Raw genomic sequence first — 25,605 nt, forward strand, 5'->3', positions numbered from 1 at the left:
CACTGACCGGACCCTCCCAACGGGGAAAGCTGCCAGGCGCTGACGTAACCAAGTCCTCAATTTCAGCACTGACCCCGGGCGCAGCCCCAGTGCCCCTCCCACACCATGTCCCCGGTGTGGCAGTCTGAGTGTGACGGGGAGGAAACCGCCTGACCCACCCAGAGTGTGGACGTTCTACACGACAGCCGGGGCACGCAGCCCACTGATGTGTCATCACGTGGAGGGCGGTTCTAGAACGAAGGAGACGGAACTGAATTGGAGACATGACCCCTGGCCAGTCTCGGACTTGGGTGCGGGCGGCAGCTGGAACAGAGCTGCTGAGAAGCCCAGGGAAACAGGAACGCGACTGTGCTATCGGCTGGTGGTGCCCCGTCAACCCCGCATTTCTCCATTGTGGCAATGGCACCGTGGTGATGATTGTGCATCCTGCTTTGCAGGAAATTTACGTGGAACTGTTTTCGGAGAAAAGAGTCAGGTGGTCCACAACTTGCTTTCAAACAGTTCAAGGGGAAAAAGTACAGATACAGAAATTTTAAAATGGAGGAGAAATCCCATCTGTGAATTTACAGACCGAATGACATGATGGAGTCTGGGGTTTGCTCCAGAATAACCAGGGAAAAGAAGAGAGGACACAGATGGGAAGACCAGTCCCCGGCTGAGGCACAGAGATGCACTGTGCAGGTCACCGCACTTCTGGAAAGCCTGAAGTTCTGACCGTAAGTTTGAAATGAAGTCCCGATTTTCAGGGCACCTGCTGGCTCAGTCAGTTAAGCATCCGACTCCCGATTTCTGCTCCGGTCATGATCTCACAGTCTGTGAGTTCCAGCCCCACATCGGACTCTGCACTGACAGCTCAGAGCCTGCTTAAGCTTCTGTCTCCCTCTCTCTCTGCCCCTCCCTGCTCACTCTCTTTCTCTCTCTCAGAATAAATAAACTTAAAAAAATAAAAATAAAATAAAATAAAATAAAATAAAATAAAATAAAATAAATAAAATAAAAAATAAAATAAAAATAAATAAGATAAAATAAAATAAGATAAATAAAATAAAATAAAATAGGGGCGCCTGGGTGGCTCAGTCAGTTAAGCGTCTGACTTTGGCTCAGGTCATGATCTCACGGTTCGTGAGTTCGACCCCACGTCGGGCTCTGTGCTGACAGCTCAGAGCCTGGAGCCTGCTTCCGATTCTGTGTCTCCCTCTCCCTCTGCCCCTCCCTGCTCATGCTCTGTCTCTCTTGCTCTTAAAGATAAATAAATATTATAAAAAATAACAAAGCAAATAAAATAAAATAAACGAAGTACCGATTTCCACTTCAATTACTCTAACTCCTCCACGTCTTTGAAGCACAGTAACCCTGGACTTGTATTGCTTGTTATCGCAGTAAATGGGTCGAGGGTGCAGGACGCCCTGCCGTGCAAACAAACTCTCCAACTGTCACCTTTTCTGCGGCTGGCGCACTGACCTGTATTACTTGCATTTTTAGCAGCCTCCAAGGCGTCTGAGGGAACACCATCTGAAAAACTAAGACAGCGTGTGCAGTAAGTATCACTAGCAAGGAACTTCCGGAGACAGACAGCACAGGGCACTTTCTTACTTAACGCAGGGAGAGGGATCTCTGCAAGGACAGAGCACAGCTACGGATGCACAGGTGTTATCCACGAGGTGCTTTCCTGTTCTCAAAAAAAAATCCTACCATCTAACCCCCCCCCCCCCGCCCCGACCTCCATGCCACACACAGCGGCTCTGATTTCCAGCCCTGGCCGAAGCGTCTTAGCTTACTCTTCTCCAGTTCCTTTCCCCCAAACTCTGCGGCCCACCCTCAAACCAACCCCGCGAGCCAACCAGCATCCCGCTACAGCTTGGTCGGCCGCTAAGGGGGTCAGAGGAGAGCTGCCTTACAGGGTTTCTGGGACACGGTGCCCTCAGTGGCTCTGTAAGCCGGCCACAGAACGTCTCCACAAACAATGGAACTTCCCCAAAATGGGTGCGACAGGTGTCAGAGACGTCTGGACACAGCTCCCTTACCAAAATCAAACCACATCAAACACCACACCAGACCAGAACAAGCCACGTAACAAAACTCTTCACTTGAACACCAGGGGGCGTGCGACGTGAGGCAGGCGGCCAGGACTTCACCTGGGAGGCACGAAGGCCTAGAGAGCAAAACGACCACTTCCCATAAAAGGTGTCCCAGGATCAGTATTTGAGACACTTCCCACGCGTGAAGCAAGTTTTCATGGGCTCAAATACAGGGGGAAAAGGAGCCATGAGCCAGAGCTGCCGCTGGTGCTCACGGACGGGCAGCCTGGCTCGTGGTCATCAACCAAAACAGAAATCCCAACAAAGTCCGTCTTGGCTTACCTGTTATCTGCCATCTGAAGGCTCTGACCTCCTACGAATTGAAAAAGAGTTGTAACAATTAACATCAAATATTCACAGAGAACTTCCCGCCAGTGTGCCCATCGGAGCGGCCGTCTGTGGGGGTGAGGGTCTACCAGGAGGGAACTTTCTGGGCCGATGCAAATGTTGTAGATCGTGAGTGGGGTGTTGGTTTCTTAGGTTTCTTAGACACATACACTTGTCACACTCATCAAATCATACAGTAAGGACCTGTCAATTTCAGCGTATGCGCATTTTACTCACAAAAAAATGTCTTTTCGGTGCTACAGTGACCACACTTCAGGGTAAGAGCGATCAATCCTCATTTGCCTTTTCTCTATAAGAAGCTTTAACAACAAGGACGTGTGTTGATGCTAAGCCAATTATTCTGGAACCAGTCAAAGCATTTACTGGTGTTTACGCTGTCTCGCACGCTCCAAATCACAGGATGATTTTTAAACTTTGTTCTGTATGTTCCCTTACTCCCACGCTAAAGATGTGGCACTGTCTGTGTAAAAGCACGATACAATATTCTCAGTCCAATCCCACTCTCAGAAGACACACACGAAAAGGGTTATCTTCAAATCAGGTGAATTTCTACCTCTAAATATTAAAGTTAGGTTCCAGGACGTTTATGCCTCAAAAAGAACTCAATAAAATTTCAAAACCCTATCTAAATGCACAGCTAAAGAGAGGTGGTGACGTTCCTTAATCTCAGACACGGTAAACACACTTCGGAGCCTCTCCATCTCCCTCCTCCCCATACTCTCCTCCGCCTCTTCCTCCTCCCCCTCCCTCCGAACCAGGGCAGCAACCTGTCAACGGCCCGGGCCCCGTCGACGTCTTATTCTCAGGCACTAGAGCAAAGCCCAAGCCCCTCAGTCACGATGCTTCAAACAAAACAGCAACTGAACACTTTGTACTGAAGAAAAATAGCCGGAATTTATGATCTGCAAGCGTTTTGTAATGAACTCAACTGCGTTTTCTTAGGTGGTTTTGCTTTTGCAGATGCAAAGCAGAAGGAAGAGAATTCAACAGGTGCGGCAGGGGCTGGCCACAACGGCCCTCCGCCTCACAGCCCCCACGTCAGTGACTTTTAAAGACCTTTCCTGGTCCCCGCCACCTTCTGTGGAGTCCAGTCACCCCACACAAATGTGAATCCCTGCCGTTCCTAGCCACCCACTGCGACCCTGCTTCCCAGCCCCGCCCCCCTGCAGCTCGCTACGTGAGCACCGCGGCCTGCGCACCGCAGCCGGCGCGGGGCCCCGAGCTTCCGTTCCGCGAGCGCAGACCTCGGGACAGGGGAGTCTGCAAAGTGACAGCTGATGCCAGACCCTAAGAGCTGAGGCGCCCACCTAGCAGGTGCCAGCCGTGGAGTCCTGACGGCTCTCCCTACAACACGCCTTCGCTAACGTCTGTCCGAATGCGGTCGTCTGTGTGGCTGCCGGGGGCCCCCGTTGTTTATTTCCACGCCAACAGCAGGATTTCTGGGTTGAACAGTACGAACGGACGCCCGCACCTCCTGCCAACCTCGCTCCCCGCAGGCACCCACCGCAGCGTGGCTCCACCGTGTGGCGGTGTCTCCGCTAGCACCCCGGAGGCCACACGCGTACTGAGTGCCAGGAGGGGCCTGCTCTCCAGAAGCAGCGGCACCGCCAGCCCAGCGGACGGGCTCCAGCCCTGACCCCGAGTCGGTAGCTGCCCATCAAACCACACACCTGGTGCCAACACCTCGTGTAGTGGCGAGGGCCCCACGGTGACAGGCACTTCCCTACAGTTTACGCCCGACACCAACTCTGCCAGGGAGCGAACACCCCCGGCGGGTAGGGGACGACAATGAGGCTGGGAAGGCGAACCGCCTGACCGAGGTCTCCCGGCTGGGACGATGAGGACTCGGGTCTGTCAACCTAAAAGAAAGGAGACAATCCGAGGCAAGTTCCAAAACCAGAAAGAGAGCCTCCTGGGGAAAAGCAGAGGAACTGTAATTCGAGAGCTAGGGGTGAGTCCACCGGAGGTCTAGGGCGCCCGCTTTTACAGGCAGAGGACAAAGAGGAAAAGCGAGTCGGGAGCCATGCAGCAAGCTGGACGGCTCAAAGACGGGGAGAGATTCCTGGTGGACACTCACTGGGGGGAGACCACTTCCACGTTCTGGAAATCAAGCGTTTACAGGAAGTCAGCCTGACGGTCCTCGGGTCCGCTTTCCTGAGGGCGCACGTGTGAGACTCCCCACCTGACACCTTCGCTCCCATCGAAGGACACAATCCTGCCGGGCGTCCCTGTGATCAGCCTCTGCCACAGAAGGCAGCGCCGGTCAACTGGTCTGTACGGGGTCTTGTTCAGAGCTGTCCTTAGCTGTGAGCGGACGGAGCCCGTCAGAACCCAGGAAGACCGTCCCCAGATGTTTGTCCTCACGGGAGGGACGCGGCCAGAGGGCGTCAGGCCACATGTGAACAAAAAAGTCACGAAATGGGGGATCTCGGCCATGTTCCTCCCAGTGGAGCTTCAGGCTAAGTCTTGGGAAGGAAGAGAACTCTAGTTTGTACACACGTCTAGGAGGAAGGCCCCTGCCTGATACGAGGCAGCACAAACTTCAGCGAGAGGGTTAAACCCAGGGCCCAAAGTCCAATTATGGCTACTGGCTGGAAAAACTCCTCAGCCAGTGTTCCTCGCTGCCCGTGATTTAGGAAGCTGAAAACGTCCTAGGTCTCTAGGGCCTGGCTTATTCCAGTTCACAGTTTGGTATTACATTTCATTATTATTTTTTTTTATTAAAAAAAAAAATTTTTTTTTTAATGTTTATTTTTGAGACAGAGAGAGACAGAGCATGAACGGGGGAGGGCCAGAGAAAGAGAGGGAGACACAGAATCTGAAATAGGCTCCAGGCTCTAAGCTGTCAGCACAGAGCCCGACGCGGGGTTCGAACTCACGGACCATGAGATCATGACCTGAGCCGAAGTCAGACGCTTAACCGACTGAGCCACCCAGGCGCCCCCCATAAAAACTTTTTAATGTTTATTTATTTTTGAGAGAGGGAGAGACAGAGCATGAATGGGGGAAGGTCAGAGAGAGAGGGAGACACAGACCCGAAGCAGGCTCCAGGCTCCGAGCTGTCAGCACAGAGCCCGACGCGGGGCTCGAACTCACGGACCGCGAGATCGTGACCTGAGCCGAAGTCGGACGCTTAACCGACTGAGCCACCCAGGCGCCCCTACATTTCATTATTTTTAGTTCTTCAGTTGTTTCCCCCATTTGTTTACATACAAACAGCATTCTTCCCCAGACAGGGCACCGGTTCCTCCCTGCTACTACGGGAGACGGCTCAGGACTACCTTCTGCGACTGTCTGTCTGGGTCCGTTGATGTTCAGAAGCACTCAAAGGAGCAGCAAAGGTAGAACCACGGATTCGGAGTTGCCTTTGTAAGCTCTGCTAGTCCCACCCGAGGGAAAGGCTCAGGCAAAGGCATATCCAAATCCCTCTCTATCCACTGTTGGGCTATTCGTGGGCAACCACCCGAAACTGTATCCGTCCCTGTTGTCATGTGCTCTTTCAAGACAGTGGGAGGGAGGGAGGGAGGGAGAGAGGGAGAGAGAGAGAGAGAGAGAGAGAGAGAGAGAGAGAGAGAAAAGACAGGAGAAAGAACCCAGATTGGATATGGGAGTGGCGGGCGGAAGGGTGTTCCCGCCTTCGGCATCAGGAACGGGGGCAATAACACCACAGCATCCTTTCCAGGAGGAGTGTGGAATATATGTTTCTGCCACATAGAAAAACATAACTAGTGTTTTCTCAAGACAGGGCCTCAGGTGGACCCTTTTGCTAGATTAGTTTTTTTCCCCAGAATGAGAGAGACCTCGTGATTAAAAACATACTCACTCACACTAACAGGTGACAACTGGTTAGCACCGCGGAGACGGTTATAGGAACGTCTTAAGCTTCAATATACGTGGGTTACCAGGTGAGTATGACGGCTGCAGGGGAGGTTGTGACGGAGGTCTGGGGATCTCCCAGGGAGAAGGCATGCTGAACGAAGTTCCCACCAAAAGGAGACCAGTCAGCTTCCCATTCCCAGTGCCCTTATCATTTTCGACACCCCACCAGACACACTGATAGAGAAGACCTTGGAGTCTTCTAGATTCCAGTGGGGAATGTACTCCCAGTCTTCTGGGTCACGCACCACTGTATAGTTACAAGTCTACTGGGAGGCGGCCTCAAGTTTTGCCAGTCCCATTACTGTTTGTGAAATAGAGAAAAGACCTTGGGTAAACGCACGGACTTGAGTGAAGGGTATCCCTTTATGGGTGAGGAGCACCGAACGGAATGCTTAACGGCTGGTGCCAATTTGCCAGAAGGGAGAATACGTACAGCCCCGAAAGTACCAGAAGAAAACCCCGTATCTGCTAGAAAGCTCTTGCCATCCTTCTAAGGAAAATGGCCAGACCACCCATTCAGGTTTATCACCAGTGTTAACTCCGGTGCAAATCCAACCATCAGAGGGTTGGTGGGATCAAAGAGTTTTTGTAAGGTGAGAAATATCATGGCGGCCAACAGATTTTGGACATAAGAGCCAAAGAGGCAAAGGAGGGGGCGGCGAGTAGGCCGGCGAAAGGACAACTACAACTTGAAGCAGGATTCGGTTGCTCAATGATACCGAATACCGTCAAAGGGGAGGCTCCACAGGCCGGGCCCGAGCGTCTGGGGTAGGTGGTCTTCTTCCAGTGTCATGTGCTTCAGTCCTCGAAAATGTTTAGCTTTAAGTCACCAGATGGGGTGCAGGTCCACTCACGCTCTTTTAGACGGCACGTGTGACTCCGGGAGTCTGTCTCCTGGAACCTGGTGGCACAGGGGTTCGTCAGTACCCCCTGGTAGGCGCCCTTCCAATGAGGCTGGAGTGAATCTTTACGGAGACGCTGTTTCTAGCAGATGGACTCGCCTGGCTGTACAGTGTGACGTCTTTTGTCTCTAGGGAGCTTGCTGTGGAAAGATCGTCCACACCACAAACACGACGATTCTCGGTGGATTTAATTAGACCCTTACAAAACTAACATATGTGCCCTTTCTTTAGCTGTGGGTCAAAGGAAGCAGCAGCTAAATACATGGTCTGTCCTGTGATTATTTCAAAAGGTGAGAGTTTATGAATACTGGACGGAGCAGATCTGAGATTTAGAAGACCCGGGAGTAGTACTTTGGGCCAAGGTATTTGGAGGCTTCAACTAAGTTAGCAACCTGGATCGTTATTCTTCCATACGTTGGACCAGTCCCGAAGTCTGAGGATAAACACAGAGAAAATGTTGTAGAATTGGCCAGATGGCACAGACTTGTCCAAGTACTTGCCAAGCGAAGTAGGTCCCCTGGCCACCACGGTGCTCCCCAAGCGGGAATAATGTTTGGCAGAAGGACTTTAGCCACAGAAGAGGCAGTCGTTTTTCCACGTGGAAATGCTTCAATCCAACGTGAAAAGACGGGAACTATCGTTAGAAAATGTCTGTGTCCGTGGGGTGGGGCAAACGTGTGAAATTCACCTCCCAGGGCTCGAATGGTCCAGCGGGAAAACTACAACTTCCCGGGGCGGTGCAAACAGGCTTCCCTGGGCTATACTCAGGGTCAGGTGGAAGCAAGACAGCACTTTTTATGGCCCTGCTGCTGTTTCCTACCAATACTGATCCACAGAAGTTACCATTTCTCAGGGAACCAATGGCTTAACTCAGGCACAGGGGGCAAAAAGGAACACTTCAGACTTTCTAGCAGGATCAGCTTATTAACGGGTCCAAACCAGAGTCCCTTTTCTTTGTGGCGCCAGCAGCCTTTAGATTTCCAACCCTGCTTTTCCCTTTCGGAGGCCGGCTGTCATACTTCCTGCCTCACACCTGAGGTCCCCGCTGGGGGGTCGTCTTCTGTGCCACGACAGAGGTTTGGTCAGCGGAGCTCATGAGGGTGGCATTTCTCACAGGGGTATCGGTGAGGCAGATTCCTTTGGCTTCCAGGGGATCAGACCTGCGACACGTAGCAACAGCCAGAGCCGCTGGTGGCATTACGGCGGCCAACAGATTTTAGACAGAAGAGCCATTCTTGTTTTTAATTTTACATCCCAGTTAGTTAGCATCTAGTGCAATAATGATTTCAGGAGTAAAATCCAGCGATTCATCCCCTACGTATAACACTCAGTGCTCATCCCGGCAAGTATCGTCCTTAATGCCCCTTGCCCATTTGGCCCATCCCCCCAACCACAACCCCTCCAGCAACCCTCAGTTTGTTCTCTATACTAAGAGTCTCTTTTGTTTTGTCCCTTTGTATTTTTTTTAATCTTTTTTTTTTTTTTTAATTCCTGGGAAGCTTTGAGGGGGTGGGAGAAGTAGGGGCAAAGGCGGGGATAGTTGGGGACAGGAGCAGCCACTGTGGCTCTCTTGCTTTCTCCATGTGCTCAGTGTCCCCAGACAATATCCCACTGGGCACTGGGGCCTTCCTTCTCCTCCCTGAAGCCCTCTCCAACTCCTGAAAGGGCCAGGAAAACAGTGGCTGGGACAGTAGCTCTTTTAAGCAAGACTGAGATTATTAGCAGACTCCCCTGCTATCTCCTACGATATGCAAGGTGGGCATACTGAGTGGTGGTTAAGAACTGCTATACTTTAAGACTGGGCCTGTCTTGTCCCCTTTTAACGTTATTTTTGTTTCCCTTCCCCTATGGTCATCTGTTTTGTACCTTAAATTCCACATATGAGTGAAGTCACAGGACACCTGTCATTCTCGAATTTCACTTACCATAACACCCTTTAGTTCCATCCACATTGTTGCACATGGCAGGATTTCATTCTTTCTGATTGCCGAGTAACAATACTCCATTGTGTGTGTATATATATATATATATATATATATATATATACACACACCACATCTTTATCCATTAATCCGTCGATGGACATTTGGGCTCTTTCCATCCTTTGGCTATTGCCGGTAGCGTGGCTATAAACACTGGGGTGCATGTGCCCCTTAGAAAGAGCACACCTGTATCCCGTGGATAAATGCCTAGTAGTGCAATTGCTGGGTCGTAGGGTAGTTCTGTTTCTAGTTTTTTGAGGAATCTCCACACTGTTTTCCAGAGTGGCTGCACCAGTTTGCATTCCCACCAACAATGCAAACGAGATCCTCTTTCTCCACATCCTCGCCAACATCTGTTGTTGCCTGAGTAGTTAGTGTTAGCCATTCTGACAGGTGTGAGGTGGTATCCTGTCATGGTTTTGATTTGTGTTTCCCTGATGATGAGTGATGTGGAGCATTTTTTCACGTATCGGTTGGCCATCTGGAGGTCTTCTTTGGAAAGTGTCTGTTCATGTCTTTTGCCCATTTCTTTACCGGAATAAGAGCCATTCTTTACCTCCACTGGAAGTGAGGAAGCCTTGTTGTTTCCCTACCATTCCAAGGTCATGGGCCACCCCAAAGGCATGTTGGATGTCAGTATCCATGTTTGCTGTCTTGCTTTCGGCTATAATGCATGCTCCAGTGAAGGCATGTGATTCAGCTTGTTTAGCTCCAGAAGCCAAAGGCAGAGGTGCAGACTTACCAACCTCAAAATTGTTATCACGTGCCCCACACAGAAGTGTCATCACACACCCAGCACAGGATACAGCATGTTCACAGCTTAGGTAAGAGCCATCAGTTAGCCGGGAAAGATCAACGTTTGTCAAAGGGGCTTCCTGGAACACCTCACAAGGGGTCACCAGCTGATCCGTCCAAATCAGAGAGTCACGGGGAATTTCATCAGGGGAGGAGGGAGAAGGGAAAGCAGGGTTGAGATGGTTCCAGTAAGCAAGAGTGACATGGGGGGCGGTTAGTAAGAGGGTCTCACAGGAGGGAAGAGCTCGCTGCAAGGCACTGAGCGTGGTATGAACCCAAGGGAGCCTCAATAGCCCTGAAGCATAAAGAGTGGAGGAAGACGCCGACTCCCTCTGCAGTAGCCTTTAGTATGAATGGTGGCAGCAGAGCTCTGAGGCCGTGGGGACGTCCTCAGGCAGTGGATCGAACTGCTGGCTACAGGAGCCTAGGAGTCTGGGACAACTCCGCATTTTTGGTAAGTAGTCTAAGGGTGTCCCCTTCCTTGTCACATACAAAAAGGAAAAAGGGCAGCTGGTAATTTGGGTGTCCAAGTGTAGGTGGACTTACCAGCTTCCTTCAAAATCCTAAAGAAGTCACTTTGGTCATCCCAAACAATGGGATCAGGTTTGGTGTTCTCGAGTGTGGCATAAAGGGGCCATCAAGAAGTCTGGAATCCAGGCGCGCCTGGGTGGCTCAGTTGGTTAAGTGTGTGACTTCAGCTCAGGTCACGACCTCAGGGTTCAAGAGTTTGAGCCCCACATTGGGCTCTCTACCGTCAGCTTCAAATCCTTGGTCTCTCCCTCTGTCTCCACCCCACCCCCACTCTCTCTTTCTCAAAAATAATAAACCTTAAACAAGAAAAAAGAAGTCTGGAATCCAATGGCAACCAACAGTGTACGGACCAGAGACAACAGGGTGAAGGGATTAGTGTTTACTGCCTTAACATGCCGGGCCAATCTCCATCCTCGGCCAGAGGGGTTTTTTTATGGGTAAAATAGGGATATTACACGCACTAGTACAAAAGGATAACGAATTCTTATAATCTATGATAAACCTTATACCCTGATAAGGCCTCTTATTTTTTTTAATGTTTATTTTTGAGAGAGAGAATGCACGAGCAGGGGAGGGACAGAGAGAGAGGGAAATACAGAATTCGAAGTAGGATCCAGGCTCTGAACTGTCAGCACAGAGCCCGACGCAGGCCTCAAACCCACGAACTGCAAGATCATGACCTGAGCCGAAGTCAGATGCTTAACCAACTGAGCTACCCCAGGTGCTCCAGGCCTCTTATTATTTATAGGATGTTGATTTATTCTTGGAAGAAGTTTTGAGAGGTCAATCTGGATTATTAAAGGGAGGAGCATTATGAATTCTGCCTCTGTCTGTTGAGGGCTTTGCCCAAAGAGTGGGGGTACCAGGGGATGTAGACCAAAGTTCGGTCGTCTTTGGTTTGTAGACTGCAATAAAGAGCCCTGAAATTTTCCTGAGTACTGGATTTGACCTCAAGGAATATTTCCGCTTTGGGAAAGGAACAAAAAAGGCAATGTGTATCTCTGGGAAAGCTCATCCTAGATCAATGTACGGGCGCTAAATCACTGAGAAGAAATGGTTGGTTGTCTTGCAAAGGTCCCAGACGAAAGGATACGGGCTAAGAAACAGGAACGTATGGTACTTCATCTGAGAGCCCCGCTGTCGGAACATATGTATTATCTAAAGAAGGGACACTTTAATTTGGGGTTGAGCACTGACAGGGTGGTTCCTGTGTTAATTGATACAGTGAGAAAATTGGTCCCCAATCTGGAAAGCAGTCTTCCCATCCTATTTAGTCTCCCTCCCACAAGGCTGGGGAATAATCCCCATGTGTCCTCAGAGTCCCATCACTGGGGTGGCTTTGGCCATTGCTCCTCGGGGGGCTGCAACTGTTTGGATTTCAATTTAGAGCAACCCTTTCTCCAGTGGGCAGACTGTCTGCAATGCTAACGTGACCCTGCAGGTCACACCCGCTGTGGAGCCTCCATGCCTGTCCCATACCGGCTGTTTGGATCAACAGTGTTAAGTCCTTCCTTAGTCCCATTTACAAACATGGAGTCAGAGCTCATCTGGGTGGACTCAACATCTATGGGAAGCTTGGAATTTCCTTGACAACAACTTGGAGTCACGGACAGTCACGTAACAGTCATGGACGGATTCAGCTGGCTTCTGAGTGCATGCCTGAATCTGAGTCTAGTCCACGGGCTAGCCCCACAGATGACTTCGTGTAGCCTCGTGGTTATACACTACAAGCTTGGTCATGTGAAAGGGCTGGCGGCTGGTCTAGTTTAAACCCTAGAGACTGTTCAGGGGGTTTCCAACTAGCAGCATTCATCCAGCGCTGGGCTTGACCTTCTCCAAGAGGCATGTCAACTAACGGACAGAGACCACAGCCCAGATTGGTGAATTCCACAAATCTACAAAGATCCTCAGTTACCTTGGGAAAGACCTTAATTATAGCCCTAAGCTCAGCTTTTTATCCATGGGGTACAGGAAATTTGGGGTGGTTTAACAGCATCCTCACAAAGTCAGTTTTGAAAGGAAAGGTTTTAATGGGTTAGGATGGTGAGGTTTCAGTGACAGGAAAGAAAGTTCAGATAGAGGGGAAGGGTGATGAGGCAAAGAGGGATGTGTAAGGAGGTGGGGCAGTGGGGGGGGTGGTGTAGGAGGGAACCTCGGCCAGCACCACGAAAGAAGCCTCTAACACTTTATTTTTATCCACCTTTAGTTGTTTATTTGCTTCAGTCACTTTGGAAACAATATTTTGTAAAGGTGCAATTTTAGAATTCTGAACACGTTTAGAAACCTTCAGATACCAACGAAAATAACTATCCCACTTGAACTGTTTTAATTTTCTAACTCGGTTGGGAGAAAAACAAGTCTGAAGAGATGAAAGGTTTCCCAGAATGGCCGTCAGGGCTCCAAGTTACCTTTTCTAGCAAGACTGGTCCATATTGTCAACACCGGGTATGAGGAAGGACCATCATCTTTTAAAGAAAAACTGGCCAGAGTTCCTGAAAGGGGGCCACTCTTAGACCATTTAGATGACTGGGATCCCATGATCAGATTAAGAACAAGAGTACGACAAATCCTGAACAAAGTCTGAGAGTTCTACCAAAACAAGGGAGCCTGACATTGGGGAAGACTCACCAAACGGAAAGTTATGGTGACTCCGTAGAAGCAAAGAGCACAAAAGGCTCAAATGTGAGTACCTCGCTCGATCCCAGGAGTCACAGTGCCCCCGCAGCTGGCACCTTCAGATCCCACTTCTGACACCATGCAAGGTGAACCTAAAAGAGAGGAGGACAAGCTCAAGACACCAGACACTGAGTGTATTCGGGAATAGCAAAGGAGCTGCAATTTGGGACACGCAGACCGCAGCGAGCTACAGAGGGGTCCACTAAAGGTTTAGGGCAGGCTGCTTTCGTGGGCAGAGTACAAAAGGGGACATTTGAGAGATTCTTGGCAGACACTCATTAGTTATTGAATGAGTTTTGATCTTCTGTAAATCAAGTGTTTGTGGGAAATCAGTCCGTCTTTAAGTCTGATTTTTCTGAGACCGTGTATGTGAGATTCTCCATTTCATTTCCTTTGGTTCTGTCTTAGATTAAAATCTTTGCACGTTTGAAACTGAGACCCTGGTGAACTTTCCCTACCACCACTGACCACTTCACTTCCTGCTGCCATTTCCACCTGCGCAGCTCAAGATCACTGTTGCTGCTGCTGGAAGAGTGGCCAATCAACAGCTAGCTCAGAGTCAGTCAGAACCGGCGGTGCAGCAGCATTCCCGAGAAACACGCAGTCCAGAAATGGGAAAATAAAAACACTCCTCGATGATGCTCACTATGTGGCCCCAGGGCCCTAAACAGCGTCCAGCACGAGACGTAACTGTGGAGTGATTATATGCCTTCTTGAGAACACAGGCCAAAGAGCTTCATACGCCACTCCAAATTAACGGATTCCTGGGATACAATGATCCACTTTATTTTCAATTATGTGAGGCCATGTGCTATTTAATACTATTTTTGGTGACACGATGACAAAGCAGTTATGTTAAACCCGACACAACACTTGTGCATGCACGCGCGCGTGCGCACACACACACACAGCTAAATCAAAGACAGAATAACAAAAAGATGAGTTTAAACAATGGGAAAGAAACTATTTTGAGAACTAAACAACAATAAAGCCAGAACTCAACATCTAGAACGAAGACACACAATAACCTGGTTCTGAACCCTAATCTCTACTGTCTCCTAGCTGTGTAAGCTCGGTTTCGACACCCACAGCCTAGACAGTGCTGACTGAGAGGCTGTCGAGAGGACAAAATTATGTGCATGTGCAACACCCAGTGTGTGACCCATTAAGGTCTCCCTCGGCATTTACAACTGCAACGTGCTTACAGATCACTCTATTGCTTGATTGGAGACCAACAAATCAAGTTATTCTCAACATTTTCCCCTTCACATAAGGAAAAATAATCTAGAGTTGGTGACATAAACGAACTAGAGTTCCACTTGTCAGTCTTCATTGCCATAAATGATTTACTTTTGTTTAGCAATCCCAACTAGTTAAAATACAAAGTCATGGGATGCCTGCGTGGCTCAGTCGGTTAAGTGTCCGACTTCGGATCAGGTCATGATCTCACAGTTCGTGGGTTCAAGCTCCACATTGGGTTCTATACTGACAGCCTGGAGCCTGCTTCGGATTCCGTGTATCCCACTCTCTGTCCCTTCCCCTGCATGTGCTCTCTCTCCCTCAAAAATAAACTTAAAACAAAAACGCTTATTTAAAAAAAAAAAAATACAAAGTCACAAGGACTACCAAATTTGCAGGTTTGAGAAATATTCATTTGTTTTAAATGTTGGTACACTTAGCTTAACATCAAAATCACGGTCTCAAGCCTCATTTGGAGAACCTTCAACCTCATTTGAAGGTTCTCCTAAGTCTATAAGGCAATCATATTAAAATACAAATGGGTCTCCAGGCAAAAGAATATTCTAAAATTTCAAAAGAATACAGCAGTTCAGATCTAGGGCTAAAAACTTTAACTGAGTCGAAGATTCTAAATTTGGATGGGAATGCAAATTTCTATGACTATACAAATAATGGTTTGCTTTTATTTATGTGAGATACCTCACAACCCTATTAATGGATTTTTACCCCAAACAAAAAAATTGTTTTCACGGGGAAAAAATTCTTAGTTTTTGCGGCAAATTATCCACTATAACTAAATTCCTATTTTTTTTTTTAAATTTTTAACAGGGATGTATTGTTCGGCCCCCTCTCAATTATTCTTTATTTCTCATTAGAATGAGAACTCATAGTATGAAGGAAAGTGGGCTTTTTTTTTTTTTAATGTTTATTTTTAATCACCTATTTTGAGAGAGAGGGTGGAGCAGAGAGACAGGGAGAGAGAGAATTCCAATCAGGCTCTGCGGTGTTGGTGCAGAGACCAACACGAGGCTCAGTCCCAAGAACTGAGACATCATCACTTGGGCTGATATCAAGAGTTGGACACTTAACTGGCTGAGCCACCCAGGCGCCCCAAATTCCTAATTTTAAAACAGTCTATAGCTAGAGTAATCATATAACTTCAAAGTGGGTCACTTTTGAGAGACAAAGGAGTAAACTGGGGAATACGGTCACCCTTCACATAACCAAAATTTCTATACGTAATCGATCTTAAACCAAGTCAAAGATCCTCAGTGTCTTCCCATGAAATAACTGAATGACGAAAATTAAGGCAAATGTGACCAAATGCTTCTGTCAGACTTCAGAATTTCATTCTAGCCTATAATTCTTATTAATCTCACAGTTCACATAAGCGTGAGGGACGGTGATCCTACCCTGTCAACCTAAGATGGAGTCCAATCAGCCCCAAGGTCCAAGTCCAGGTCCTCCAGAGTACCAGATCATGTTCTGGCTTGAGACTCCATCAGAAAGGACAAAGGAACCATCTAAGAAGGAGTCAGGATACCCCCGCAAGAAATCCCTAGGTCTCCACCCCCTAAGCCCTGGCATAGTCCGGACCTCATTTATGGTGCCCTGATTTTTTTAATCCAGTCTGTCATTAGATTCCTCACCATCAGAAGGTAACGGTGTTGGATTCAATATGCAAGCAGGTAAACTGAAAACATGCCTGAAGTAAACAACCAAATTAGCTTCTGTAAGGTTCCCAACTAATAGAAAACATCCTTGTTAACTTAACATACCCTGCACATATGCTTGTAGTCTTAGCCAAAGAGAAAGAAAGAAAGAAAGAGAGAGAGAGAGAGAGAGAGAGAGAGAGAGAGAGAGAAAGGTGTGCCCAGGTCCTAAACTCATAAAGGTAGTCTTGAAATTGGGTTCAAACTGATTTCAATCATACATAATGATTGATAATCTAATATATATGTTCTTCCTTTCCCTTTGGGCATTTATAAAAACTTTTATTTTTATTTATTTTTTTAAATTTATTTTTGCCAGAGAAAGAGACAAAGCGTGAGCAGGGAAGGGGCAGAGAGAGACAGAAACACAGAATCTGAAGCAGGCTCCAAGCTGTCAGCATGGAGCCCAACACCGGGCTCGAACGCGTGAACCACAAGATCATGTCCTGAGCCAAAGTCAGACGCTTAACCGACTGAGCCACCCAGGGATCCCTATAAAACCTTTTAATTACAAAATCATCTGTATAGGCTTACAGATGAACTAAGATTGGCAAACAGTTAATTACTGCAGCTGTGGGTTAGATATGGGGGTCATTATGTTTGCAGGTGTTTGAGACTTTTTCTTTTCTTTTCTTTTTTTAAGAATGGAGAAACCATGCATGTTTGTCTTTCCACTGAACAAGTTCCAGGAGGGCAGGGACCCGTCTACCTGCTCGATGCGGCAGTCCCCGGAGCCAGCGGCCAAGCAGTCTCCGCTTCACTCACTCACCGCCGTGCCACCTGTGCACGCAGCACAGCATCCGGGACTCGGAGGAGAGTCTGAAGACACAGGAAGTGATGTCTGCTGATGAGATCTAACCGCCACCAGACAAGAGTGGACCATCTCTTCAAAAACTTGCTAGAAAACAAGCCCTCAGTTTTCCAGAAAAGAGTAAAAAAGTTACTTCCTTTCCTTGACCAAACACTCTATTTTTACTCAGGGCAAAGTGGTTCTTTGTTACCACAGCTTCACTTTCCTCTTCTGCTCTCTCTTCTCTGTAACTCATTGGCACAGGATTAAATGAGGCAAACGTTTCAAAGTTTTCCTTAATCCAGTATTTAGAAGTCTCGTCACTTCGTAAGGTCTTCCCTCTTCACCCTACTTAAAAATCACAAACACCCAAGTCCCCACTCCTTTTCTACTTTTCCTCTCAAAAGCACCTACCACTGCCTAAGTTGTTTATCCGTCTCCCACTACAGAAATACACGAAGGCAAGGCCCCTCTGTTTTGGTCAGTGTGATAGCCCAGTACCTAGGACTGTGTTTAGCACCTAGAAGAGGCTCACGAATGAATGGATGGATGGATGCAAAGCACCGAAAGCTATTTTCCTACACACACAATGTTTTATTTTATTTTTTAATGTTTATTTATTTTTGAGAGAGAGCAGGGGAGGGGCAGAGAGAGGGGGACAGAGGATCTGTGCTGACAGCAGAGAGCCTGGTGCGGGGCTTGAACCCACCAACTGTGTGATCACAACCCGAGCCGAGATCGGACGCCTAGCTGACTGAGCCACCTGGGCGCCCCAATGCACGCAAATGTTTTAATGTTTACGGCGGCATTCTTATCACCTTGGTACGTAAATGTTTGAGGGGTACAGCCGATCTCTTTACCGCATGACTCATTAAAATCGCCTCATCATGTCTGAAACAGGCTTTCTGGATAATATGAAAACGCACAGCACATTAAAAAAAAAAAAAGTCACGAACCCAGAACGGAGGCACATTTAGTTGCAACAGCTGACAGGATATACTGGTAAGCGGAGATTTAAGGCTCCACAGTGAGTGGTCAAGATCAAAAGGTATAGGTCACAACTGATTTCTTGTACAAGTTTTCTTACTAAAGAACACCCCTCCTGTTACTAACCACTCATGAAATTTAAAATCCAACGGCAAAGCAAAGCAGCCCCACCTTCTCTGAAGAGGGCGAGGGAGAAACCCAGTGGCTGTCAAATGAAAACAAACCTATGTCATCACCATCTACTTAAAAGTCTCCCAGCAGCTGAACTCGACGTTCTTCACTACCCGCTGATCAGGGTCTCGCAAGGGAGGTCAACCCCACCCCCGCCCCCCAATTCCAGTCTGTGGGAGGCAAGAACCGTCAAACCAGGAGGCGTGGCCCAAAGTGAGCGAAGGCCGGATGCCGACGACCTGCCGCGGGGATTCTGCAGCGACCGCCTCTCTACCACCTCCCTCCCGGTGGCGGAACAGCCAAGCGAGGTAAGCGCCCGCCTGTGGCTCCTCTCCCACCTAAAGTAAGCAATTCCAGACCAAACTCCCCACAAGCTCCTCACTGCCGCCCCCGGACTCAGATCTGGGCCACGGCTAGTGTCGGTTCTGAGCAGTACGGTTTCACACGGCTGACAGCTCCTAGGCCTTTGGGAATTTAAATCACCCTCCTGCCCACAGACACGCCACTATTGTTCCAAAACACAGCGAAAACATTTAGGTTCTCTGACGAAAGTTTTGGCAGTTCAACATAAGCTTATTACAGTTCTGGGGTTTTTGTTGTGTGTTTTTATTTTTGAGAAAGAGAGAGAGAGAGAGAGAGAGAGAGAGAGGGAGAGGGAGGGAGAGACAGAGAGAGAGAGGGAGAGAGGAAGGGAGAGAGAGGAAGAGAGGAAGGGAGAGAGAGAGAGGGAGGGAGGGAGAGGGAGGGAGAGACAGAGGGAGAGAGAGAGAGGGGGAGAGAGAGAGAGGGGGAGAGAGAGAGGGGGAGAGAGAGAGAGAGGGAGAGAGAGGGAGAGAGGAAGGGAGAGAGAGGAAGAGAGGAAGGGAGAGAGAGGGAGGGAGGGAGAGAGAGGGAGGGAGAGGGAGAGAGAGAGAAAGGGGGAGAGAGAGAGAAAGGGGGAGAGAGAGAGAAAGGGGGAGAGAGAGAGAAAGGGGGAGAGAGAGAGAAAGGGGGAGAGAGAGAGAAAGGGGGAGAGAGAGAGAAAGGGGGAGAGAGAGAGAAAGGGGGAGAGAGGCGGGGGGGGGAGAGGGAGAGGGAGGGAGGCAGAGAGAGAGGGGGGGAGAGGGGGAGAGAGGGGGAGAGGGGTGGAGAGGGAGGGGGAGAGAGAGAGAGAGAGAGAGAGAGAGAGAGAGAGAGAGAGAGACACACACACTTAAGCAGGCTCCATGCCCAGCAAGGAGCCTGGAAAAAACGTGGGGTTCGATCTCACAAATCGTGAGATCATGATCTGAGCCGAAATCAGGAGTCGAATACTTAACCAACTGGGCCACCCAGGTGCCCCAGAAAACAGTTTTAAAACATTTAAGAACTGTGGACAATGAACAGAAAGAAAAAAAAAATCTGAAAGTAAGTAATTCTGAACTCTATTAAGCCACTTACACACTTACATTTGAGGTCACCTCTTCCTGATACTAGAAGACTGTCCACCACTCAAAATTAGAAAAATATTGACGATCTCGATCCCTCCACTGGCTCGTCAGAGCTGCACACGGGAAACTGATCTGCTCTCAGCATCAAGAGGCTGTTAAAACCCTGACACACTAACTGAAATACTGTAATTAAAGACTCAAGCACAAGTTCACAGGCTGTAATGTGTTGATGAACACACCCCAACTCGAGCCCTTCATCTCTATAAAACTAGGAGCTACCTCCTATAGATAAAAACCTCCAAACTCAAAATACCAGAGTCTGGTAATCTAAACAGCCAGCTCACAAAAATAAGAAACGCCCTTACGTACTTAGAAGACAATAACCCTAAAGCATAAGTAATCTCTCCACAATTCAGTCTGCTGACATCATCCAAACAAAAATGATTAAAGTAGCTATTCCAAAAAATCGGATCTCTCCAACCAGTATCCGATATTCCTTTTGAAAAACAATGCAACCTTCGCAAATGTGTTTAGATGTTACTTTATGATACAGAGACACAGATAACCACACACACATCCTGAATCAGTATCGCTGGTAAACCAGGGGAAAAAAGGTGCAAATGATACATGTCATAACAGGTATTTAAGACAGCACCACGCTGCTGAAGTAACCCGTTTTAGATAAAGATACCTTCAGAACGATTATTTTCATCATACCAGCAAAAGAGGACTTAAAACCCTAAATCCTAGGCCTGAATGTCCCTAAGTAAATCTGGGAATCTGGGAATTTACTACCTACATTATCCATGAAACGAGATCCTTTCCTCACCACAATCTTGCAACAAAGTAACTTTTGCAACAGTATCTCTACCAACCAGAAAGGTCTTACTTACCTTCCATGGATCCTTTGAATGGAAGAAACAGGATAATTAACCTCAAAAGAGGAAAGAAAAAAAAATTCCTTATCCCCAAACAAGTAAAAAAGCAACTAGCAAATTGAGAAAATTCACGTTCTGAGGTTTCTCCCCCACCCCACCCCCCCACCCCCGCGGCAACGCCACCTTTGCAAATGAAGCCGCCAGACAACGTCCCACTGCACCCCCGGAACAGACGCCCCTGGAGCGGCCCCCTGGGCTCCGTCCGCTTCACTTGGCACCTGCAGAGTATTTACTGCGCCGGCCATCACTAACGGCAGCCTGAAACACCGCGCAGACCCTAGCCGGGGAAGCACTGGGCAATCGTCAGGACCCCAGAATTCTCGCTGGAAACCGTCAAGCAGCTCAACCCTCGGCAACGAGACTGCAGCTGGGCGCACGCGATCACCAACACCCAAGGCCTCCTTACAACTTCTCCAACCGCCTCCAGGAGCGGGAACGGCGCGTCGAGTCAAGCTGTCACCTCGCACGGGCCGCTGGATCCGACCTCCTAGGGCCTGGAGTTCCCCCAGCAGCTCCCCGGGAGCACCGCAGCACCCACCTCCCGACCTAGCGGATTATTAGGCGATGAGTCAACACGTGCAACGAGGTCAGATGCGTCCCCGCTGTGTAGCAACAGCCATCGCTAGTCACCTAGAGGCAGCGGCACCACTGCGGGAAGCCGGCGACTCAAAGACGACTTTCTAACTTTCACGTGCGACCGCCTGCACCTTCTGCGCCGCGCACACCCGCAGCGAGACTAAGCAGGGGCTGCCGGGGCCAGTGGAGCGGGCCGGCGAGGACCCCCGCCCCGCAGATGGCCCGCGACCTCGCGCTGCCCTCTGGCGCGGACGGCGGACCTGCGGACCGGGGGGACCTGCGGGCGCCGGCGTCTTATCGCCGCCACACGGCCCTCCGCCGGCACGCACACAGCGCGTTCCGAAAGGCAGCCCCGCGCAGTCGGGTAAAGACGCACAGACGCAGGAAGAGAGGCTCGGAACTTTGCCGTCCGCTGGGGACGTGTCCCGTCCCCGTCCCCGTCCCGAAGGGCGACTTCCCGCAGCCGCAGGCACTCCCGGCCCCGCCGCAGACACCACCCCGCCGGGCGGCCCGCGCCCCGAAAACAAAGGGGCCCCCCGGAAGCGCGCCCGCCGCCCCCCTCGGGGTCACCGCACGGGCCGCGCGGGAACAAAGCGCCTCCTGACCTTCAGGGCCGCGCCGGGGCGGGTCACCCGCGTCCGCCCGCTCCCCGCCGCCGCCGCCCGCCCGGCCTCCCCACCCTCCCCGCCGCCGCCGCCGCCGCCCGCCCCGGCCTTCCCGCCGCCCCGGCCGCCGCCCCGCCCCTGCCGCCGCCGCCGCCAGTCCACACGGCGGCCCCGGACCTCGCCCTGCCGTCCCGGCCCCCAGCGGTCCTGGCCCCGGCCACCCTCCGGCCGCCCCGGCGCGCCGTTACCCGGCCGAGCGCCTCGCGTCTGCTTCTCACGCCTCCTGCGGCTGCGGCAGTGGCGGCGGCGGTGGCCTCGCTCGCTCCAGGGGCTGCGCCGCCGTGGCCGCCAACAACACCGCCTCCCATTGGCCGAGGCTTCTGGCCACGCCCCCCTCGAGCAAAGCGGGCTGTGGTTGGGCGGCCTCGGCGCAAGTCAACGACGCTTCGGCGCCGCCGGCGACGACCAATCAGAGGGCGTGGGGCGGGGTTCGCCGCGCTGCGTCGCTCTCAGACCCGCCGGCCGTACGCAAATGAGGGCGTGTGACGTCTGCGGCGGCGCGCGTCCGCATTCTTTCCGCCTCTTTAAGGGGCGGGGGGCGCGCGGAGGACGCATGGAGGGCACCTGCTGCGGCCGGTTGCCCGCTGCCGGTCCCCGGCCAGCCCCTTCCCGAGCCCGCCACCAGTTCGGCGGTCACTCCCCGCCAGTTAGGTGCCACTTCCAGCAACGCGCGCGCGGTCCCCGCAGACCCCCGGCGTCCATGCCTGTCCCCTCCTCAAATCCCAGGGCTCACCCTGCCTCGGGGATTGGCACTTGGGGTTCCCTGTTTCTCACGCCTCCGCGTCCGCGCGCAAGGGGGCTGTCTGCCGGGCACTGGCCGAGGCAGAGCCCACTAGCGGGAGAGGGAGCGATGCGCGCTGCCCCCGACCCCCGTCCCAGGAAGGCCCAGGGGAGCCGGCCCTGCCGCCTGGCTGGGTCCCCACCACGGGCTCCTCACATGGCAATTTGTAGAATAGCATTGACCTAACAAGAAATAAGAGGACAGTGCGCCTGGATAGCCATATGCCCAGGTCCGGGGTTCCAGAGGCTCTTCGTTAAGGGGCTACACCTGCAGTTGGGGGTCGCGTTATTTTGTCCGTTTTTTCAGAAATGGTTGTTGGGTAAGCAGGGCCTGGTCCTCGGGGGTCTGATGGAGGTGGGGCAGGTAGTGGTGCACTCTTTTCCTGGGGTCACTGAGCGGGTGGGAAGGAGGGCCAGGGGTGTCGGAAGGCTTTCTGTCTATCATGTTGAGAATGCTGTTTTGATTTCCTGTGGCAGCAAAGTATACGAATTGAGGTGCTCAGAAAACACAACAGGAATTATTCTCTTGTGGCTAGAAGGCACAAATCGAGGTGTCATGGGACTGGGCTCCCTCCGAAGGCTCCAAGGGAGGGTCCTTCTTGCCTCTTCCAGCTCTTGGGGCTGCAGCCATGTCCCGCGCCCCCCCCCCCCCCCCGCCCAGTCTTTGCACCTTCACATGGCCTTTCCTGTGTCCCTCTGTGTTCTCTGCAGTGACTACATCAGGGCCTCATTTTAACATCTACAGAGACCCTATTTCCAAATGTCAAGTGCACAGGTACAGGGGTTAGGGGCTGAATCTCTTGGGGGCCACCATTCAGCCAGCAGCACACTCAAAGGTGCGTCCTGTCAGTCATACTGGCCAGAGGGCTGTGCATGGACAGAGCAAGAGTAAAAGGGTGGGTGGGCGTTCCTGGGTGAGACCCCTGGGGCCAGATCCGTGACCTTCCCAATTTTAGCTGGATGGTCCTGACAGAGAGCCTGTGCCTCAGTTTCCCCATCTGTCAATCACGGGCACCTGTAGTAACCGCTTCATAGAGCTAGCAGAGGGTTGGGACAACGCAGGCAAATGGCTCAAGGCGGGTGTCCACTGTTCTGATGACGCCACTCACCCTGGCCAGGGGAGGGGACTAAGTGCCTGAGGACAAGGGTGGGGGTCTTAGAGTTGGTCCCTGGGCCTGTCACCTGGGGCTCTCCTAAGAAGTCTGTCCTCCGAGCGACTTAGCCTGTACCGGGCTCCAGGTGACCTCTGGTCCCGCACAGGCCCTGGTGCTCAGACTGACCGGGAGCGGCCACCGTGGAGCCTGCATACTGAGCCACCCTTCGAGGGGCCAGAAGAGCTAGCTCCTGGGTCCACTGGTGGCCCAGACACTGCCTGGAGAAAGCAGCCCAGGTGAGGGACGGTAGAGTCCACCTGTCCACACCTGCAGTTTTCCACACCCATTGGCCCACCCCTCGGGCCACTTTTGGGGGGTTGTGCATGATCCCAAAGTCCTCTCCTTCCACATTTTCCTTGTCGGCTCCTGCTTGTCCATTAACTCCAGCCGGGTGGTCACCTCTCCTGAGAGGCTGGCCTTGAACACCCTCCCGGCTGCTGCCACCTCTCCCTGCTTTATGTCCACCAAGTTCCCCATTTCCAGCGTCCCCGATGCATGTGCACCCGATTACACGCATGCCTCCTCCCCCCTGGTCCCTCCGTTAGGAGGAAGTGTCAAACAGGCTTCCAGAAGGAAGCAGTGCCCCAGCCCATACCTGAGAGCCAGTAAGAGTGGGCCAGCGGGGAAGGCCCTGTCGGCACAATGCATTCCAGGACCTACGCAGAGCTCAGGGTGGCTCCTGTCCCTAAAGATGGCATGTGAGATCCCCAAGGGAGGTGAGCCCTGGGCAGGTGCACACATTTGCGTGGCACAGATTTGGAGGCGGGGGGTAATGCGTGGGGCAGGATGTACTCAGTGTTGTCACCTGCTAGGGAGAGTGACAGGCAGGGCTCCAGGCTCAGAGTGACACCAAACAACCCTGCCATCCCGAGCACTCTGCCTGGCTCTGACCTGTTCTCAGATCTCAGGCACTGGGTCTCCGGTTCCCCAGCAGAAATGGGAGTAAGAGTCCCATACGCTTGACCTCGTGGGGAGTGGCTCTTTGGAACATGCAAAACGTCCTGTGTGTCTATTGTGAAATTACACAACATTCTTCACCTGCCTGCCCTGTGGCTATCTTTTGTCCCCCATTACACCCATGAATGGATTTACTTAGATGAAACATTGTCATAGTAAACGTGTTTCTCTGTCACAGAGAACAAAGGTACAAGAATCGATGCGTCTGGGGGTTTCCTGGGGCCTGCCACCACAAAGTGCCCTGAACTGCGTGGCTTAAACACAGACGTGTTTTCTCTCCCGGTTCTGGACAGAAGTCTGAAATCCAGGTGTGGGCAGGGCCGTGCTCCCTCCAGAGGCTCCAGGGGAGGACCCTCCCTGCCACTTCCAGCTGCTGGGGGCTCCGGGTGGCCCTGGACTCGTGGCCGGGTCACTCCTGTCGTCACGTGGCCTTCTCTCTGTGTCTGGGCCTCTCCTCTTATAAAGACACCATCCATGTTACGCTCAGGGCCCACCCGACTCCGGCGTCACCTCATCTTTTTTTTTTTTTTTTTTTTTTTTTTTTTTTTCAACATTTATTTTTGGGACAGAGAGAGACAGAGCATGAACAGGGGAGGGGCAGAGAGAGAGGGAGACACAGAATCGGAAACAGGCTCCAGGCTCTGAGCCATCAGCCCAGAGCCCGACGTGGGGCTCGAACTCACGGACCGCGAGATCGTGACCTGGCTGAAGTCGGACGCTTAACCGACTGCGCCACCCAGGCGCCCCACCTCATCTTAATCTAACTCATTATACCTGCAAAATCTGATTTTTCCAAATAAGTTCCGTTTCGGAGTTCCGGGTGGACGTGAATTCGGAAGCGGGGGTCGGGGGGATACTACTCAACCCGGTACGTCTCTCCTGGAAAACCCGCCCTTCCCGGGCCAGCTGGCCATCTATCAGGAACGGCCCCTGCAGGGCGGTCTCCCTCTGCTTCCCAGCGGGGCAACTGCTCCTGGCCCTTGAGTTTCTGGAGCCTCCAGTCCGTGTCAGGGCTGAGGGGCTGAGGCCCAGCCCG

General features: G+C 51.3%; 1 protein-coding gene across 3 annotated transcripts in view; it reads right to left on the reverse strand.

The window, feature by feature from the left end:
• The window catches only part of NAP1L4 (nucleosome assembly protein 1 like 4), a 47,966-nt gene extending 25,982 nt beyond the window's left edge, over window positions 1-21,984 (reverse strand). For 2 of the 3 annotated variants that reach the window (XM_086676600.1, XM_086676602.1), the window contains exons 1-4: window positions 21,867-21,984; window positions 13,144-13,283; window positions 2,361-2,391; window positions 1,462-1,520 (exon numbers count right to left, since the gene is read on the reverse strand). In XM_086676600.1, the coding sequence (XP_086532726.1) occupies window positions 1,462-1,520; window positions 2,361-2,374 (73 nt within the window). In that variant the 5' untranslated portion in view covers window positions 2,375-2,391; window positions 13,144-13,283; window positions 21,867-21,984. The remainder of the gene's footprint in view (window positions 1-1,461; window positions 1,521-2,360; window positions 2,392-13,143; window positions 13,284-21,866) is intronic. The other variant, XM_086676601.1, reaches the window with a different exon arrangement.
• Window positions 21,985-25,605: the final 3,621 nt, after the last annotated feature.

This window comes from Puma concolor, chromosome D1 (genome assembly GCF_028749965.1).
Source record: "Puma concolor isolate L17-30 chromosome D1, mPumCon1.1.hap2, whole genome shotgun sequence".
Classification (NCBI taxonomy): domain Eukaryota; kingdom Metazoa; phylum Chordata; class Mammalia; order Carnivora; family Felidae; genus Puma; species Puma concolor.